This window comes from Melozone crissalis, unplaced genomic scaffold, assembly GCF_028551555.1.
Source record: "Melozone crissalis strain CALT ecotype California unplaced genomic scaffold, PUWL_Pcris_2 ptg000056l_1, whole genome shotgun sequence".
Lineage (NCBI taxonomy): Eukaryota > Metazoa > Chordata > Aves > Passeriformes > Passerellidae > Melozone > Melozone crissalis.
This window is the reverse complement of record NW_026535834.1, coordinates 7874375-7892409: the sequence shown is the minus strand read 5'-3', so window position 1 is coordinate 7892409 and position 18035 is coordinate 7874375. Positions and strand designations below refer to the sequence as shown.

The following is an 18035-nucleotide window of genomic DNA, read 5'->3' as shown; positions in this document are numbered from 1 at the left end:
GCTGGACAAACCAGGCTGCTGTTTGCATTGTGTATGAACTAGAAATGACACCCTGAGGTGTGTGTGGGGTTGGAGCTGTGCCTGATTCCACACCAGCAGCTCCCCCAGCACGTGGGACAGTGGCTGGGCAGTTTGTTATCCCAGAGGAGCAGGGTAATGCTGTGCTGTTCCAGCCTGGAGCTGGCCACTGACAATTAGCAGGCACTTGTTTGCCCACAGAGATGATGAAGGAGGTGTGGTTTACTGCTCCACCGCTGGAGTCACCGATATTTAATCAATTAATTAAAATCTCCCATCAAACAGCATGATCCAGACCTGTGGGCCTATTTAATCTCACATGAAATGGTGTTCAAGCAACCCCACAGAGAATGGCCTGGTCTGCCTCATCTTTCAGTCGATGCCAGTATTAAATAATAATGCAGGCAGGATGGAGCTGTGCTGATCTGCCAGGCCATGTATTTACCATTAAGTCTGTCCCAGCTTTTCATTTGTTACTTGCTCTTTTAATAGCATTTTCCAGAGATGCTTAGTTGCTTTCTCTGCTCTAACAAGCTTCCTTGCTGGCCCAAATGAAAGACCTGATGAGAGTTATAAAAAGTACAGTAGCTGCCTCATTACATTTGTCCTTCTTCTGAGAAGCCATGCCAAAATACAGATCAGGTGAGAAGGAAAAGGAGCAGCTCTAAAGCTGTCCAGTGTTTCCCTTGGTTGTCTTAAAGCAGGGATTCAAAGCTGAAAGAGAGAAATAAAACCTTCCTGTGACCCACAAAAACACAGTGTATTGACAGAGGCTGTTCTGCTCTGTCACCCTGTTGTAATAGAGGTGGTATAACATTCTTTTTCTGCTCGTTATAGATGATGTTTATGGTTTTGGTGGCACCAAGGAACATTGGAAGACTTCTGGCAATGGGACTTGGTTCTTTTAAGCAGCACTGGGGTGTTTCAGATTCATAATGTTTTTTGCTGCAGGAGAGGTTGGTTTGCTTTGATGCATCAGCCCTAATCAGAGCTGAGGCTTGCAGATGGATTGATCAGACAGTGGTGCTATTTAGGGATGTCCCAAGGTGTCTTTCCAAGCGCCAATGGACTGTGACATGGGCATCTTCCTTCTGGAGGAAGTGTTGCTGTGTTAGGATCTTCTTTCTGCCTTATCTGCCTCCTAAGTAGAGGGGAAATGGTTGTAGGGAAAATCCACATCAGCTCAGGTGGCTGCTGTACAGCTCCCTGACAGGAGGGTGCAGCCAGGTGAGGGTTGGTTCTTCTCCCAAGAAACAAGGAATAGGACAAGAGGGAACACCTCAAGTTGCAGCAGGGGAGGTTTAGATTGGATATCAGGGAAAAATTCTTCACTGCAAGAGTGGTGAGACTGTCCACAGGCTGCCCAGGTGCATGTCTTGTTCAGCTTTAAGATGAGCTTCTGTGTGCATCTGATTTAAATGCCTCATTTATATGCTACCATCAAACTTCAAGTATGGTAAGAGCAGACAGGAATTGGGTGAGTTTCTCCTGCTGATTTGCACCTTGCTGGGGCTCCCTGTGCCCTGAGGAAGCTCTGCCAGGTGAGGGAGGTCTGGGGCTGACATCTGTCACTGGAGGTCTCTGCAGGCACCATCACCACTTGCTCAGCTGTCCTCACATGCAGAGTAAACAAGGAGTGGCCTCTGTCACTGCAGAGGACGTGCAGCCCCTGCAGAGGCTGTCCCTGGTGTCCTGTGTGTGTGGAGCTGATGTAATTAATGCCAGGGACAGCTGAATTCCATCTGCTGCAGCAGAAGTTCTCTGAACTGAGCTGGTAGAAAGGCTTGGCGTTACCTTGCTGGAATTTGCTGGGCAGGAAAAAAGAGAAAATTGGATTAGGGGTTTATTTCTGGGTAAGTTTGGTATTGCCACCATTTCTGATGGCACACAGGGATGCAGGTGCAAACCTGAGCACAGCTATGAGGCCACAGCTGAGCACTAGAGAGTCCCAGGTTTTGCAGGACCTGCCACAACAGCCCCCAGAACCACGGAGAGGGACAGAAAGTGTCTGCTGAGCACTCCAGAGTCACTTGGGGCAGCTCTGCAAATTGTTTCTGTGTTGCTTTTACTCACTCTGTGTGAGCAGTGTGTGTGGAGAGACAAGAGCTTGTAGTGCAGTGTGGATGTAGCTGTAAAAAGGGCCTGACACTGGTTGGGTTCCATAAACTCCTGGGAATGTGCAACACCAACATAAAGGCACATTTGTGTGGCTGCTGCTGCAGCTGAGCTGGAGAGGTCCTGCCTTAATTATCCCATCTCATAATGGGAATGATTTAAAAGAATAAAAATGCTATATGTAGACACAGTCTTAAGACTAAATGAATCCATCAGCAGAGTCTGATGTCCAAAGTGAGGAGTCTTTGTGTTTCCCCCACAGAATTTTGGAGATTGATGACATTATAAATTCATGCTGAGGTTACTGAGCCTTCATCAGGCCTGGGAAAGCCAAAAAACTCCTTTTGTTCCTTCTCCCTGCACATGCAGCCCTCAGACACAGAAAGGGCAACACTGGGATGTTTGTCACAGTTGTGACAGGAGGATTTGCATTTCTGTCACACCTCTGCAAGTGTTCAAGGCCTGACTGGGTGGAACTTGGAGCAAACTGCTCACGTGGAAGGTGTCCCTGCCCATGGCAGGGGGTTGGAATGAGCTGATTTTTAAGGTCTCTCCCACTCTCCCAACCCAAACCATTCTTTGATTTTCTGATTTCCATTCTTTAGAAAACACCTGCACTGCCTGGATCCTCCTGAGATCTGAGTGAATCCCAGAACTGCTTCTGTGGGACCAGCAATAATTATCAGGACAATTAGCTGCTACCTGTGTTTTCTATCCTCAGTTTGCAGCAACCTTTTATCAGCAGAAGATTAGTACTTAAAAACCTTTTCTAGGTTTTAAATGCTTCCTCCAGCTTTTTGTCTTCATCAGCTGAGGGATTTTGGCAGTTCCTAATAATTTTTGCTCTCCCATTGCATAGCCACTTCCCATGTAATATTTCCTGGCAGATTTCTCAGTGTAGCTGCAGTCAGGGGACCGGTGAGAGGTCTAATGCATCACTTCTCTCTCCCCACACTCTTTATTCCAGTGTCTATCAGCTCCTCATGAACAATACTTTGACAAGCAGGCTGGAAGGGAGGATTGCTAACTTGTGAATTATTTTGATAGTTATCCTCTTCTTTTTTCCCTGTAACTCTGCAGATGCTGTTGGGTTTGGAGGCAGAGCAGAGCTCTACCAGGGGTTATCAGGCATCAGCCTCCTGCCAGCAGAGCTGTGAGATACAGATGTTGTGTCTTCCCTGCTCACGTGCAGCACAGACACCACATTTGGTTTGTTCATTCCAGTTCGTGAGGGTCCTCAATTTCAAGGAGGAAAATTCTCCTGCCAGCTCAAAAAGCACCAGCTAGGAGGGAGCCTGGGGTGGGATCTTGCTGGCAGCAGGGCTGGGGATGATTATGGCAAGTGAGGAGCCCTGAGGGAGTCAGACATGGCATTGTCTCTGCTTGCCAGGGTGAGCAGAGCCCTGTGGGCAGCACATTCCATTGATCCAAGTAAGAGCAGGGCAGTGATTTATGGCACAGCACAGCTTGAAAAGCAGGGATTTTCATTCACCAGGTTCTGCCATACATGACACAGGATTTGTGACCCAGCTGCTGCCTTCCTCCTCCTCCCAGGTGCTCAGTACCAAACCTGGCTGAAGTGGCTGCAGTATCATCCAAACCCTCCTCTACTGAGACAGCTTGAATGACACTTGAAAGAATTTACCTTTACATGTTGCTCTAGGACCAAAAAGGACTATTTGCCAAGAGCTGGTGAATTCCCATTGAAGAATGACTGCAACTTTCCCAGTCTTTCTTAAGTGTCTTCCCAGAGACACAAAAATGTGTGAATGAGTCTGCCAGCTCCAGTTTTCCCTTTCAGCACCAACTTCTTAATGAAAAAGTCTCCATCAAATTTCACAGCATTCAACACTCTGTCATTAGGAGGGCTTGGGTAAGATGCAGAGCAGCCCTCAGAGGTCTCAGTGGATCATCTCTATTTACATCTGTTCCAGCTGTGCCCACACATGCTTGTTAGTCCATCCAGCCCTAGATGGCACTTCCCTGGATTTTGCTGAAGTTGTTTGCAGCCAGGAGCAGCAGGATCAATGAGGGATGTATTCCTCTGTTTTTGTCTTTCACATTTGGATCCCCTTCCATTCCACCAAGTGTGAGCACTGAGGTTTTCCTCCACCCCATCATCCTGGCTACACCTAAACCCTCACCCAGCCTGGAAACTCCTCCTCTCTCCTCTAACAATATTCCTAAATACCCTAATTTTGTCAGCTGCTCCATTATTAATAACTAACGAGGAAAACTGCCACAGTATCAGTGTTGCTGACACGTGTCTCAGGCTGGAACCAGGCTTCCAAAGAGAGTTTCTTGAGAGGGGTGGTTAGGAAGCAATTTCCTCGATGGTGCGTGCTAATGCACATTTCCAAGGCTGCCTTGGAGCCGGGGAGTCGAGCAGCTCCGCTGCACGGTGCCTCCTTGGGGATCAGTGTCTTGTTTCATCAGGGCCATCTGCTTGCAACACAGCCTCAGTCAGCTCCAAGTCCTACAACAAGCTGCTCTCAGTGCTGGCTGGAAATGGTTGGAAAAATGCAAGTGTTGTAGGTAAACATGAGGCTGGCTATGGGAGACAGCCGTGCAGGGAGTTATTGTGCTGGCAGGCTTTTAGGGGTGTTGGTGTGCATGAAGAGGGGCCCAGAGCTACTCAGGGGTGCAGACCCGTGCCAGGTGTGAGTGGAGCTGTTCTCCCTGCCCGTGCCAATGGCTGGAAAGGATGGAATGGGACATCCAGAGCCCCACAATCCAGCACTGATAACCAGGCTGCCCTGAAGGCCAACATGCACAGAGATCTCAGTCCTGCAAAGGCACATTCTGCAAATACTCACTTGCTGTTGATCAGATGTTGCAATATTTATATTCAAGGGGTTGTTTGAAACTGGCAGAGCCCAGTGAAACTTACAGGAAATCCTTCACAACCCTTTTTGCATCCCCTTCTCCCTCAGCTCCTCTTCATCACCGCTCTGTTGGCATCTCCAGGCACGAGAGCAGCCTGTGATACATTTGCCAGGGGTGGTTTTTTGAGCACCATTAGTTAAGCTGATTTATTTTGCTGGCTCTGTGTCCCTGGGGTCCCTGTGAGCCAGCTCATCCAGCGTGCAGGGCAGAGCTGACACTGCTGCAGAGGCAATGTCCGTGCTCTCCCAGCATTTCAGAGAGGACATGGGATCTTCCCACAGCACCCCCTTGACAATGGCTGAACAAACACAATGAGAGCAGCCTTTCCATGCTCACCAGTATTTCCCAGTGCTCCCTTCCCCAGGTGTTTGCACCCAGATGCTGCCACTCCTCTTTCCCTGTCAGATCTGCGGCTGCAGCTCAAGCCAGAGGGTTAAATGTGCTTTTCCTACAGCCCTCATCCTCCATCACCCAGTGATCACTGCCTCCAGCATCACAGGAGTCAGCCCATGCTGCTTTCACAGGATTTGGGCTGTGCAACACTTCAATTTCTACTAACAGGGCTTCAGAAGCAGTGGTTGTACATCCACACTGGGAGCTGGTCCATGTGGAAGGTCATGTTAAGGCTGGAAGATGGTCTTTAAGGTCCCTTCCAACCAAAATCCTCCAAGGATTCTGGGATTTTTTAATGTCTGTCTCATCCAGTTTGGAAATACAGACCCATATAGGTTTTATTGTTTAATTTTTATTTTTTACTTTATTCTATTTCTTTTTGGTGTGAGTTTGCTTTTTGAAGGGTGTTTTTCTCTGTGAATTTTACAGCTCCACTTCACCACCCAAGGTAAGAGAAATGCTGCCATCCCACTGGCCAATTCCCACACTGTGTTTAGGAACAAATGGAAGTGATGTTGTGTTTAATTATCTCAGCCTGCTTACCATGGTATTTTCACTAATATTTGGGTTTAATGAGCTAGGAAATCTGGGCCATTGTGTGCTGGTGGATACACTCATCCTTTCTTCAGCTAAATATGTTATCAGATAGCTTCCACAGAGATGAGCAACTGCTTCCTTTGAACTCGGGAATCGTCAGGATTCACTAATTTGCTTAGACCACCTGCTTGGTTAATATAACCACAGACCTCTTGTTTTCCCTCTGAAATGGTAAACAGAAATCTAAATGTTGCTGTACTGACCCTGGAGGAGGCTGAGGGGAGACCTCATGGAGGGTGCAGCTTCGATCTCTGCTCTCAGTGGCAGTGACAGGGAATGGCTGGAGCTGTCAGGGCAGGTTTAGGTTGGATAATCAGGAGAATTTCTTCCCCCAGAGGGTGGTGGGGCACTGTACAGGCTACCCATGGAATGGTCACAGCCCCAGGGCTGCCAGAGCTCCAGGAGCATTTGGACAACGCTCTCAGGCACAGGGTGGGATTGTTGGGGTGTCTGTGCAGGGCCAGGAGTTGGACTGGATGAACCTTTCCAGCTGAGGATATTCTGTGATTCCATGACCCACCCCAGCCCACAACACCACAGACAATGACAGTCCCACTAACAGCCTCTGCTTCCTACCCAGGCACTTGCAGCCCTGCAGAAATGCTCCAGCTGCATCTGCAGAGACCCCAAGGTCCCACAGGAATTACCTTATAAAAGAGAACTACTCTGCTTCTCGATGGGGTGTCTGTGCTCCCAGGACACGTGGGCTGCACTCTGGATTCTCCATCTGCAGGGAACAGAGCTGGCCACGGGGGTGTTGGTGTTGGTGATGTCCCCACTGCAGTCAGGGAAGGAGATTTGCTCCCAGGCAGCTTGAGGATCCTTCCATCGCACGGATCTGCACGGGCACCCGCCCTGCAGAGCCCGAAATGCAGCAAGGAATTTCTTCCACGGGTCACAGATCTGTTTTTTAATTACCATAGAAACCTCCAAACATCAGGCGTGTGCTGTTACGTCAGGGTCTCACTCCTCCACAGCTGCCTCCTTGGGACACCCTGGGGAGCAGCAACTGCAGGGTCCTAAATGGTGGGGGATTATTTTTGGATTAATTAGTAAGCATGGTCCTGGTGTCTCCTGGAGCACAGGATAGAAACTGTGGCTTTGGTCCTTTTCTCCTCCACATCTTGCTGGTGTGGGGGGACACCATTCCCACCGCCCTTCCCATCCTCCCAGCGGGATGCATTTACTGCTTCAGCCCTAAATATCCTTCCCATCGCTGCTATTCCCACTTTAGACATGCAAAATGCAAAACCTGGGAGGCGTTCTTGGCACAGCCAGCTTGGCAACCCTTAAATCAGCGGGGTGTGAGCGTTCCCACCCGGAGCTCGCGGTGCTCCCGCGCCAGACGCGCACCCGGCGCGGCAGATGGAGCATCCTCGCGGCTCCACGGGCGGCCCAGAGCACACCCCGGCTGCAGGAGGGCTCCCAGCGCTCTAGGTGAGGGCAAAGGGGCTCCCTGCTGGAGCGTGGACTGGGATGGAGCTGGAGGATGAGGCAGATGGCCGGGGTGTGTTGGCAGGGAAGTCCTGTTTGTTTAATTAGTCACCAGACAGGCTGAGAGCTAAAAGCAAACTGCAAGTGTGGTGAGATGGACCATTTGCTCTTGGTGTCTACCTGGTGATCCTCATCTCGTCATCCTGCAGTGGGATTGATGCTCCAGCACAGGGCACCAGGTGATTTTGGGTGGCCTTTGGTTCCCCACTACTGTTTTCCCCCCAAAAGGGCCAGACTCAGACACGTGTAGCTTTAGAAGCAACCAAAGGATGCACAAACATGGAATTTTCCTTTCTCCAGCCCCCACCAGAGCACACAGACACTTGTAGGGGATGGATTTTTAAAGCGGCTCCAAGAGAGCTGGGAGGGACTTGGGACAAGGGCCTGGAGTGACAGGAGTAGGGGGAATGGGTTCCACTGCCAGAGGGCAGGGATGGATGGGATATTGGGAAGGAATTCTTCCCTATGAGGGTGGGCAGGCCCTGGCACAGGTGCCCAGAGAAGCTGTGGCTGCCCCTGGATCCCTGGCAGTGCCCAAGGCCAGGTTGGACAGGGCTTGGAGCACCCTGGGACAGTGGAAATTGTCCCTGCCATGGCAGGGTTTGGAATGAAATGAGCTTTAAGATCTGTGATTCTGTGACTCACTGGTGGAGGGGTTCAGCCCTCCCTTTGCCATGATCCCATCGTGTCTCCCTCCCAGACCATGTCCTGACACCTGGGCACGTCTCCCAGCTCTGAGCTTCCCTGTGCTCAGAGTGATGAGGGCTGGGAGATGCTGCAAAGGCAGAATCAGCGAATCACAGAATTGTTAAAGTTGGAAAAGCCCTCTAAGATCATCGAGTCCAGCCATTCCCCCAGCACTGCCAAGGCCACCACTGACCCTGTCCCCAAGTGCCACACCCACATGGCTTTTAAATCCCCCCAGGGATGGGGACTCCACCACTGCCCTGGGCAGCCTGTGCCAGTGTCACTTGTTCCTGAGCATGGATCGGGTGTTTTGGGGACTCCTAAAGGGGCTCTGAGAGAGCTGGAGACACTTTGGACAACAGCCTGGAGTGACAAGACAAGAAGAAAAGGCTTAAAACTGACTGGTACTCCCACAAATGAAAAGCCCACAGATTAAGACACTTTACACCTTTATTTTTGCTTTATAAAATATTTGATTATGTTCAGTATTTGATGCCTTCTTGCAAACACTTGTGCTTAGGGTTTTTTCTCCACCATTTCCCTTCTTGTATATACATATTATTTCTATCACTTGAAATAGGATGGAAATAAATGGGAAAAAAAAAAAAAAAAGAAAGGAAATAAATGAGAAATGGGAAAGGGAAATAAAATCTGCACAGGAAATGATAACCCAAACACAAATCCTGTCCCTGCACACTCGGCGCTTGTCGGGGTTAAATCCATGTATATTTAACACGTATATCTAATATGCCAAACTCTGAAAAAAAAAGTTTTAAACATTACCATTAGGGGACGAGGCCACATTTAGCAGAGCTCACAGCGGCGCTTTTCCCCCCAAAGCATCCCCCGCTGCCATTACCCCGCAGCCCACTAGAGGGTGGCTTCCTCCAGCGGGAGCTGGCCGCGGCGCGGGGAGGGAGGGAGGGAGGGGATCCGGAGTGTGTTTTCCAGCATTCCCCGGGCAGGAGGAGCGCCCAAAATTCCCGGGGGGAGTGGCAGAGATGGCGGGGGGGGGACACGGAGGGGACACACGGGGGACGCGCGTCCCCCTCGGGCTCCCCCCTGCGCCGCGCGCCTCGGCCCCGCCCACCCTCCGATGACGTCATCCGTATGCAAATGAGCGACATGGGGGAGCGGGGGCCCGGCGCGCGGCCGGGCTCAGTCTCGCGCCGCGGAGCGCGCGCGCGCCCCCCCCCTCCCTTCCCCTCTTTCCCTTTTCCCTTTTCCCGCCTCCTTCCCTCATTTCCCCCCCCTTCATCCCATGGACATGGCACGGCCACCTTAAAGCGCCGCGCCGCCCCCTCCTCCCCCGATCGCCGGGGCCGCTATGAGTCAGGTGAGTGTGTTTTTATACGGAGTGTGTGTGCGGGGGAGAACTTTTGGGGCGGGGGGGGGGAGCTGTGCTGCAGTGGGGGGGGGATTGTGCTGGGTGCTCCCCCCCATCCCAAATGGCGGTGCTGGATGTGGGGGGATCGCGGTGACGGTGGGGGAGTGGGAGGAAGGCAGCGGGCTGAGTGCGAGCCTTCCTCTCCATCCCCCTCGTCCTCCCGCAGCCCCCCTGACGCCCCCTCCTCTCTGTGTTCCAGGTGTGAAGCCCCCGCCGGGAGGAGGTCGTTCCCCTCGCTGGCTGCAGCCCTGACGCTGGGATTTTCCTTTTTTTGGCTTTTTTTTTTTTTTTTTTTTTCGGCCCCACCACCTCCCTCCTTCCCTCCCTCGCTCCCTCCCTCCAGGAATCCAGCGCTGCACCGGAGCCAGAAGAGAGGGAGCAAAACCCTGCCCAGGCCGAGAGCCGCGTCCAGAAACCAAACCCGCCCTTCGCGTCGCAAAGGAGAATTTTTTTTTTTAATCATTATTATTATTTTTATTTTTAATTCCCCTGACCCGAGCACGGTGGCGGCAGCAGGGAGGCTGTCCCGGTTATTTATTCTCTCCCCGCAGAGCTGTCCCTCCGGCTCACCATGATGTTCCGAGACCAGGTTGGCGTGCTGGCCGGGTGGTTCAAGGGCTGGAACGAGTGCGAGCAGACTGTTGCGCTGCTCTCCCTGCTCAAACGCGTCAGCCGGACCCAGGCTCGCTTCCTCCAGCTCTGCCTCGAGCATTCCCTGGCAGACTGCACCGAGCTCCACATCCTCGAAGGGGAGGCCAACAACCCCGGTGAGTGCTGGCGAGCCTTCTCGGGTGGTGCTCTAATGCCGTCGAAATTAAAAAAAAAAAAAATAATAATACACCCGAGAAACGGGTGCGGTTTGGGAGCCGGGGGGCTCCTCCAACTCGGTTCTCTGCTCGCGTTTTATTTTCCAAACGGGGTTTGGCTTATTTCAGTTTGGTTTTTCGCAGCAAACTACTCCGCTCCATGGCGTGGTGTAACTACGGTAGCATGAATGATTGGTGGGTTTTTTTTTTTTTCCTTTCCCCCCCGTGCCCCCCCTTCCTCCTTCCATGCAGTTTCCTGTGAAATAAGTAAGTCAGGTCACGTAGAGTCTGGATTTTCTAGGCTTCTTTTGGGCAACGTGGCTTGCTTTGCTCTCTGCAACATGCAGAAGCAGCCCATCGCTACCTCAGACGAACTGTTATTGTATAAAGGTCTGGGCAACTGGGTTATCCTATTTTTTTTTTTTCCTGTTAAATGTGGCAATTCCTATTTCATCATTCAGATCCTGTTTGGACGCATTTTTTTTCCTGCGGCTCTGAATACCCCCTTGTGTTTCAGCAGAGCTCTGAGAAAATATGAGTGGACTGTTTCATGTTACTGAGCGTGCAGGGTGCAGGACAGCAAATGTGCGTGGCTACCGAAAGTGTATTTTTCTTTTATTTATTTGCCATTACAAGTTGCTCAACTCTTCCAAAGTAAATGGGAGTCGGGGCAGGATGGGAATGGCACAGGCTCCGTGCGAATTGCGCCGTGTGTTCCCGTGTTTATTTATGGGGGGTGTGTTACAGATGCGTGTGTTCCTAAGCGTGGATGTACGCAGGGATGCAAGTTGCTTAAAGTAGAGTTTTTGTAACACAGGCCAGCGGGCAAGGTGAAATGTCATTTAGTTGCGCAGTCCTGTTTCTCCAACACCTCTTAAAAAAAAGAAAAAATCCCAAACCAAAAAAATCCCATAAAAAGCAAAGCGAACCCCCAATTCCGAAGCACCAAGGCTGGAAGCTCTCGGGTGCCGAGCGGTGCGGGGAGCGGCCGGCTGCGTTCCGTGATGGATGCATGGATGGATGGATGGAAATCCTGCGGCCGGATCCCGAACAGAGCCCCCGGTGTGGACGGGGCGGGAGGAATGCAGGGTCCTTCCTTCTCCAGCTGTTCCCTATTAGAGCACCGAGCCGGCAGGATTTGGCAGCTGCCTGCGCTGCCATTTGATGACAAGGTCCAGCGCAGCGCCGTGTTCCACCGAGGACGGATTTAAGTCCTTCTGCAGGAAGCCGAGCCTGGAGCTGCTCCGGCGCGCAGGGAGCGGGGCTGGAATTGGCCGTTCCCTTATATAGCTCGCAGGAATGAGAGGGAGGAATGCTGCCGAGTGCGTCTGGGCGCAGTGCTGCTGCTGCTGCTGCTTTTATAAACAGCTGAAGGGATGAACCTCATCCATCCCTTTGGGTGGGGAGGCCCCGGGGGGGGCCGGGAGGGAACACATTCTCCAAACTCGGCTGCTGCTGGATAAATCTGCAGCTTCCCGTGCCAGCCTCAGCACAGCTTTGCTGTGATTCCCTCTGCGAGTTGGTGTGAGCTATATATTTTTAACTTTTTTTTTTTTTTAATCAGCATCTCAGCTTTTCATTCTGGGTTTGGCAGTAGCTGTGTCCCCTCAGTTGGCCAGGGAATTGGAGGGGGGTGATTTGCCTCCTGCCATCAGGAAAGGCAAATCGTGAAGGAAAACAAGGTTCTGAGGAGGTCCTGGCCACAGAGTCACGTAGGGCCGCCTGTGTGGTGGCATTTTGTCAGTGTGAGGTTGGGTGCAGACCGGCCTTGGGCCCTTCCCATCTCCACTCGTGCGAGCAATCCCCGCCTGCCCCTGTAATCCCGGTGACCTTGCTTGGCGCGAGGATTTCTCCTGCGTGCAGGGCTTGGCACCCAGCCCCTGCCTGGCCCTGGCTGCCTTGGTGGAGCTGCCTCAGCTCTCCCTGGCCTGCCTTCCAAAAGTGATCTCTTCCTCCAGGGCATTTGTAACTCCAGTGCCAAAACCTGGATCCATTGAGTTCCTCTTTCTCACTGAGCATCCCCTCTGCACGGCTTTCCCTTGGGATGGATGGATCCATGCATCCTAGCACTCCTGTTGTAGTGCAGGGAAGGTTAGCTGAGATTTGTAACCAGGATCAGTTAGGAAATAGCTTTTAGTCTCCTGTGTTAGTGCTGCTTTCCTAAAACCACCTGTATTATTCCTTAAATCACTCCTGTTCCACGCCTGTTTGGCAGTCTGGCACTTGTCACTTGCTGGCAATGGAATCACACCAAGTCCTGAACAGCAATGTTGTCATCAAACCTTGCATTACTCGTTACTCTTTGAATCCTGGTGTTTGCATTACTAATTTGGGCTCAATTCCTTCCCAGGCTGGGGCCTGAGGTGGCTCCTGGTACATTTTCCTGGTGTTTGCTGACTTGGAAATAGTGGCTCCCTGCTTGTGGGCGTCCCTGGTGGGGGCTGTAGGGCAGGGGATGTTCCCTTTCCATGAAATCCACTGACTGGGAAAGGGTGTCACCAGCTCAATGGAACTCCTGGGCTGATGTCCTGGACCAGGTGTTGGAATTACACTGGGAGAACTGAGTTGTTTTGTAAGTGCAGGATGTGTTGCTTGTCCCAGCCCTGTGGGGAGATGGGAGAGCTGGAATGTTCCTCCTAGGTGTGATGGTGCTTAGGAGGAGGTGGCAGCCCTGCTGTGGTCCCTGGTGTATGGGCACCATCCTTGGAACTCTTATCACCAGCAGCAGAGATAGGAGGGTCCCAAAGGGAGCCCAGAGCTCAGAGATCCTCCCCGCCTGGTGCTGCTGGGCTCGGAGCCCTCAGGTGTGTGCACCAGGAGTGGAGGAAAACCCATCTCAGCACAGGTGTCCTGGTTGTGTCTTGCCTGGTAGACTCAAGATGAGAGGCCTGATGAATGGCAAATGTGATGGAAAAACTCAAGGAAGGACATTTTTTAACTGGTTAACTGCCACAGAGAAGCAAGTATATTTAGTTTGGAGGAGTTCTGTCTTGGTGGTTTGTTTTTTTTTTTCCAAGTGTGAGGGTATTTTCATAATGACAGCCAAGCTGTCCTCATCAGTACTGCAAACCCCACGTGGCTCTGCTGTGTACAGCTGTGTGTGACCCTCAGGAAGCCCTGAGGATCCTCCTGGTTCCATGGTTACCTGCCTAAGGGGTGGATGTAACCTTATTGCCAACCTCAGATGTCTTGCAGGAAGCTGTGTTGGTGTCTGGGGGCTGCAAGACCACCTGCAATCCATTGCTTGCTTATAAAAGGAAAATAGGAGTGGGAAGCAAACATGGAAGGACATCTATAGATTCTTCATTAGGTGAAATGCACAGCTTGGGACTGTCCCACACAGTGGCTTCACTGAGCATTAATGGTTTAAACTGGTGGAGAGTGTGGGTTGTTGTTAATTCAACTGGAGTGTGAGTGGCTTGGTCTGCTGAGAAGGAGGAGAATATGGAAACCATATTGTCTGTGCACAGAAATAGCAGTTTCAGGTATTGCCCAGCACTATTTAAAAGCCTGCTATAACTTCCTTCCTTCCTTCCAGCCTGGCCTTGCTGGGCAGCTTCAGCCCCAGCTGCTCAGAGCCGTCAGGACACGGCGACCTCCTCTGAGCTTCCAGGAGAGGTCAGGCAGGAATGGGCTGGGAATGGCACCTGTGCTGCTCCTGGGGCACCCAGGGCTGCTGGGGGTGGCTGCTCTGTGGCTGCAGACCCAGTGTGGGGGCTGTGTCCATGGAACATTGAGAGCAGAATCTGCGTTCATCCACTCCAGCATCCCTCTGCGGTTTGTTCCCAGAGCAGTCCCACATCCCACCCCACCAGCCCTGGCTTCCTCATTCCTGCAAGGTTGGCACAAGTGCCCAGACGCTCCTGTAGCTCCTCCAGGTGTCCAAACAGCCACATGCACTGATGGAAGCAGTGACAGCTTTGAGCTCTTGGCCTTAAAGGACAACAAGCTTCCTCTGGCCTGTGCACAGGACATTCCCTGCTCCCTGTGTTAGGGCCAAAATCTTTATTTCATTTCAGCAGCTATCACAGGTATCATCAGGATGACCCAGATTCCTCATCCTGGGGAGGACTGGCCAGAGGAAGAGACAAGGGTTGCAGGGAGCTGTAATGTCTTTTAATAGACCAAGTGATGCAGCTGGAAAAAATGGCCAGGCCTGAAGGTGCACCAGCTCAAAGGAGGGCTTGTGTGCTTGTGGGTTTTTTCCCAACTGTACCAGCTGGTCTATTAAAAGGTATTACATATTCCTGCAGACCTTGCTGTTATATCCTTAGCTCCCTGTGGCTCCAGCCCTGCATCTGTTGCTGCCACCCCAGCCAGAGTCTGTCTCCCAGCCCATCAGGAAGCTGCTACCCCTGCACTGTGCAAATTTTATAGTTCATCCCCAGTTACCCCCACTGGTGGCAAATCATCCAGTGCCCAGTTTTGAGGGTGTTTCCCATTAAAAAAAAATTTTTTTCTTGGCTTACAGTTGCATTGCAATGCTGAGCTGTGGTTTGAGTGTCCTTGGGCAGTGTGAGGGCATTGCTGGGCTGTCACACAGTGGGACTGGAGGGAGGGGGTGAGCAGCTTAGCCTGTGCTTGCTGGGTGTGGTGGGGAATTCTGAGTGCAGGGCTGGACATTGGCATTGTGTGGCCATTCCGCTCATTTGTCTCTGCCTGGAGAGGGATGGGAGCAGCCCTGCTGGCTCTGCTCATTAAAGGTTAGCAGCTGGGGCTCCTAAATGGAGAGATCACAGAATCACAGAAGGGTTGGAAAGGAGCTGAAAGCTCATCCTGTTGAAACCCCTCAGGCAGGGACAGCTCAGAGTTCCATCCAGCCTGGCCTTGAGCACTCCCAGGGATGGGACAGCCCCAGCTCCTCTGGGTGACCTGGGCAAGCCTCAGATCTGAGCTGACACTTGCTTTTGACCTGCCTGCTGGTGCTTGACCTGCTGCCACACACCTTTCCCAGGTTTTGTTTGCAAACTCAAGGGCTAAAAGCTCTCAGTGCTGGGATTTTTGGGAAATACCAAGGGTAGGGGTACAGAAGTACAGAGTGCTGTTAGCCAGGGGCTTTGAGCCAGGCTACACACCCAGTGTTCTCTTGTGATTCAAAGCTATTTTTACTTTTAGGGATGCTTTCCAGAGTGGCTGTGGGAAGCACTGCAGGCTGCAGGAAGGTCTGTGGTGTGGCATTACAAAGGTTCCCCTTTGCTGTCCCCCTCACCCCACTGCTGGGACCTACAGGAGACTCTCCTGAGCTGCACTTTGCTCTTCTGCGTTTTCTCCTATTTGTTTAAAACCTTTCCCTTGTCATTCCTGGCATGTGTCCCTTGCAGCAAGAGGAGTAAGGAGATACTCCTGTGCCTGCTCCCAGAATTTTGCCAGCATGAGTGACAAAGTCTCCTCCATTGGCAGAGTTTTAATGAGGGCCAGGTCTTCTGGATGGGGGTGGCAGAGCTTGCCAGGTGGTAATTTTTAGGCAGTAATGCTTGAAATGGGAATGAAGAAGTTAACTAATGGTCACAGCCTGTTTGCTGCCTGGAGCATGGTGTGGTGCAAGAGGGTTGCTCATGGGTGGGCTGCCTTTTCCCAGAGACCTTCCCATACTTTGAGTCCTTTTAACCATTTTCTCAGGTAGTTCAGGAAGGGCCTGATGCCAGGGTTAATTTCCTCACTGACTTCATCTGGGAAAAATCCCACTGTTGAAGTGCATGTGAAAGAGGCAGGGAAGCATTTCCTGCATCATCACAGACCTGAGCTGGAATTCTCTGCCTGGACCAGCTTGTTCCTGGATTCCTTCTGTGCACACATCTTGTATTTGTGCTTGGAAAAGCAGCAGAGCTGGAGTTCTTCCTCTCCTGCCAGAGTGGGAGCAGGGAGGATGCTGGTGGAGGAGAGGAAGCACACAGAGCATCACTATCAGGATATAGATTGATGGGAGAGGTCGAGGACAGCTTTAGATCAAGAGCTGAATAGGAACCAGCTGTAGAGCCATCAATTAAAATAATCTAGTTGGTGAATACACTTATCTGCAAACGAGATTAAAAGGATGAGTGGGGAGAGCGCTCTGCTCGCAGCTCACACTGCTGCTGGATCATCCCCTGCACAGCTCCATCCTTTGGCGTGTTAGACCTCAAAATCTGAGCAGAGCTGCATGCCCATTTCACCAATTACATATTTGCAATTAGGCCAGTTGATTTTAAAGCAGCTGATGCTCCTGTCAGCTGAATTTTCCCACAGAGTTCCCCTGAAGCAATTGAAGTTTGTGGATCACGGTGGAAATTCCCATCTCCCTACAGTTTCTCAAGCTTTGCCCTTTCTGTTTCTCATGCTCCATCAAAACAGACCACCTTGGTTTCATTTGTGGCCCGTGAAAGCCACTTGTCACTGAGCTGGGAGTGATGTTTGCAATCAGTGGAACTGAAATAGTGATTAGTGTGAGCTCCAGCTTTATTTTAGGATGCATCCGTCAGCGCTCCGGCGTCGAGCTCGTGTCTAGTGTTACCACAGATACCTGCTGGGGGAAAGGGCACCCCTGGCACTGCCAGTGCCCCCCAGCCCTGGGATGGGTTCAGCAGAGAGGGGAGAAGCTGCTCAACTGCAGTGCTGTGTTTTGGGGTCCCTCCTGATGGCCCCGGTGTCCCCCTCACTCCTTGCAGGGTGCCAGCTGAGGGCAGGAGCCCACACCAAGCACAGCTCGTTGTGTTTGGAGCCCTTTTTGCCTCCAGAAAGGCCCCAAGGGTGGTGGGATGAGCCCTCACGTGAGCTGTGTGTTTGTGCAGATCTGCCTCTGAGTGTCCATGTGCCCTTTGTATTTCCCATTTCCACCAAACAAACAAGACCATTACTATTTTACTAACTCCTGCTTACGTAAGAGCTGCTGAGGGATCTAAAAGAGGCTGCAGGTCTGATGCAAGGGATCCCCAGGCTTGCATGTTCATCCCTTTTCCCTTCAAAAATGGTGTGTTTGTCTTCCCAGTGCTCTGGTCCTAGGAAGAGACACAGAGATTTGCAGGGGTCATTGCTGAATGTGGGCTGGGCAGTGGCAAACAGCCAAGGCAGTGGCTTTCCATCTTGGCCCAGCAATTACAAATAAAGTTGAGGTTGGAGTGAGCAGATCCGTTCCCAGCTTCCTCTTCCACAGCAGATGCTTTAAGTGGAAGGGCAGGATCTCATCAAAGCAAGGCTGGGATCCTCTGCTGGGGAAGGTGCTGCTGGCTGTTCTCTGGAAGGGGTTTGTGGGCAGAGGGAGTTGTGTTTCTGGCACAACTGGGGGATGGCAAGCTGGATTTTCTGTGATGGAGCAGACCCAGGGGTGGTCTCATCCATGGCAGCAACTTGGTTTGCTCTGGTTCTGGGTGCTGAGCAGAAAATGAGCCTGCTCAGGGTGAGTGGGCCAGCTCCAGAGACAGAAATCCACTTTCACAGAATTCACAGAATCACTGGGTCGGAAGAAAACTTAAAGATCATTGAGTCCAACCCAGCCCAAACACCTCAATCACCCCTGGCACCCAGTGCCACATCCAGGCTTTGTTAAACACACCCAGGGATGGGGACTGCACCACCTCCCCGGGCAGCCATTCCAGAACTTTATCACCCTTTCTGTAAAACACTTTTCCCTGCTATCCAACCTGTATTTCCCTCGGTGCAGCTTGAGACAGTGCTTT

General features: G+C 51.6%; 1 protein-coding gene across 3 annotated transcripts in view; it reads left to right on the top strand.

Moving 5' to 3' along the window:
* Window positions 1-9398: 9398 nt before the first annotated feature.
* The window catches only part of SAMD4A (sterile alpha motif domain containing 4A), a 98700-nt gene continuing 90063 nt past the window's right edge, over window positions 9399-18035 (top strand). For all 3 annotated transcript variants that reach the window (XR_008483769.1, XM_054286768.1, XM_054286767.1), the window contains exons 1-2: window positions 9399-9526; window positions 9777-10344. Coding sequence is in view for 2 of the 3 variants with exons in the window: in XM_054286768.1 (XP_054142743.1) it covers window positions 10149-10344 (196 nt within the window). In the remaining variant the exon portion in view is untranslated. The remainder of the gene's footprint in view (window positions 9527-9776; window positions 10345-18035) is intronic.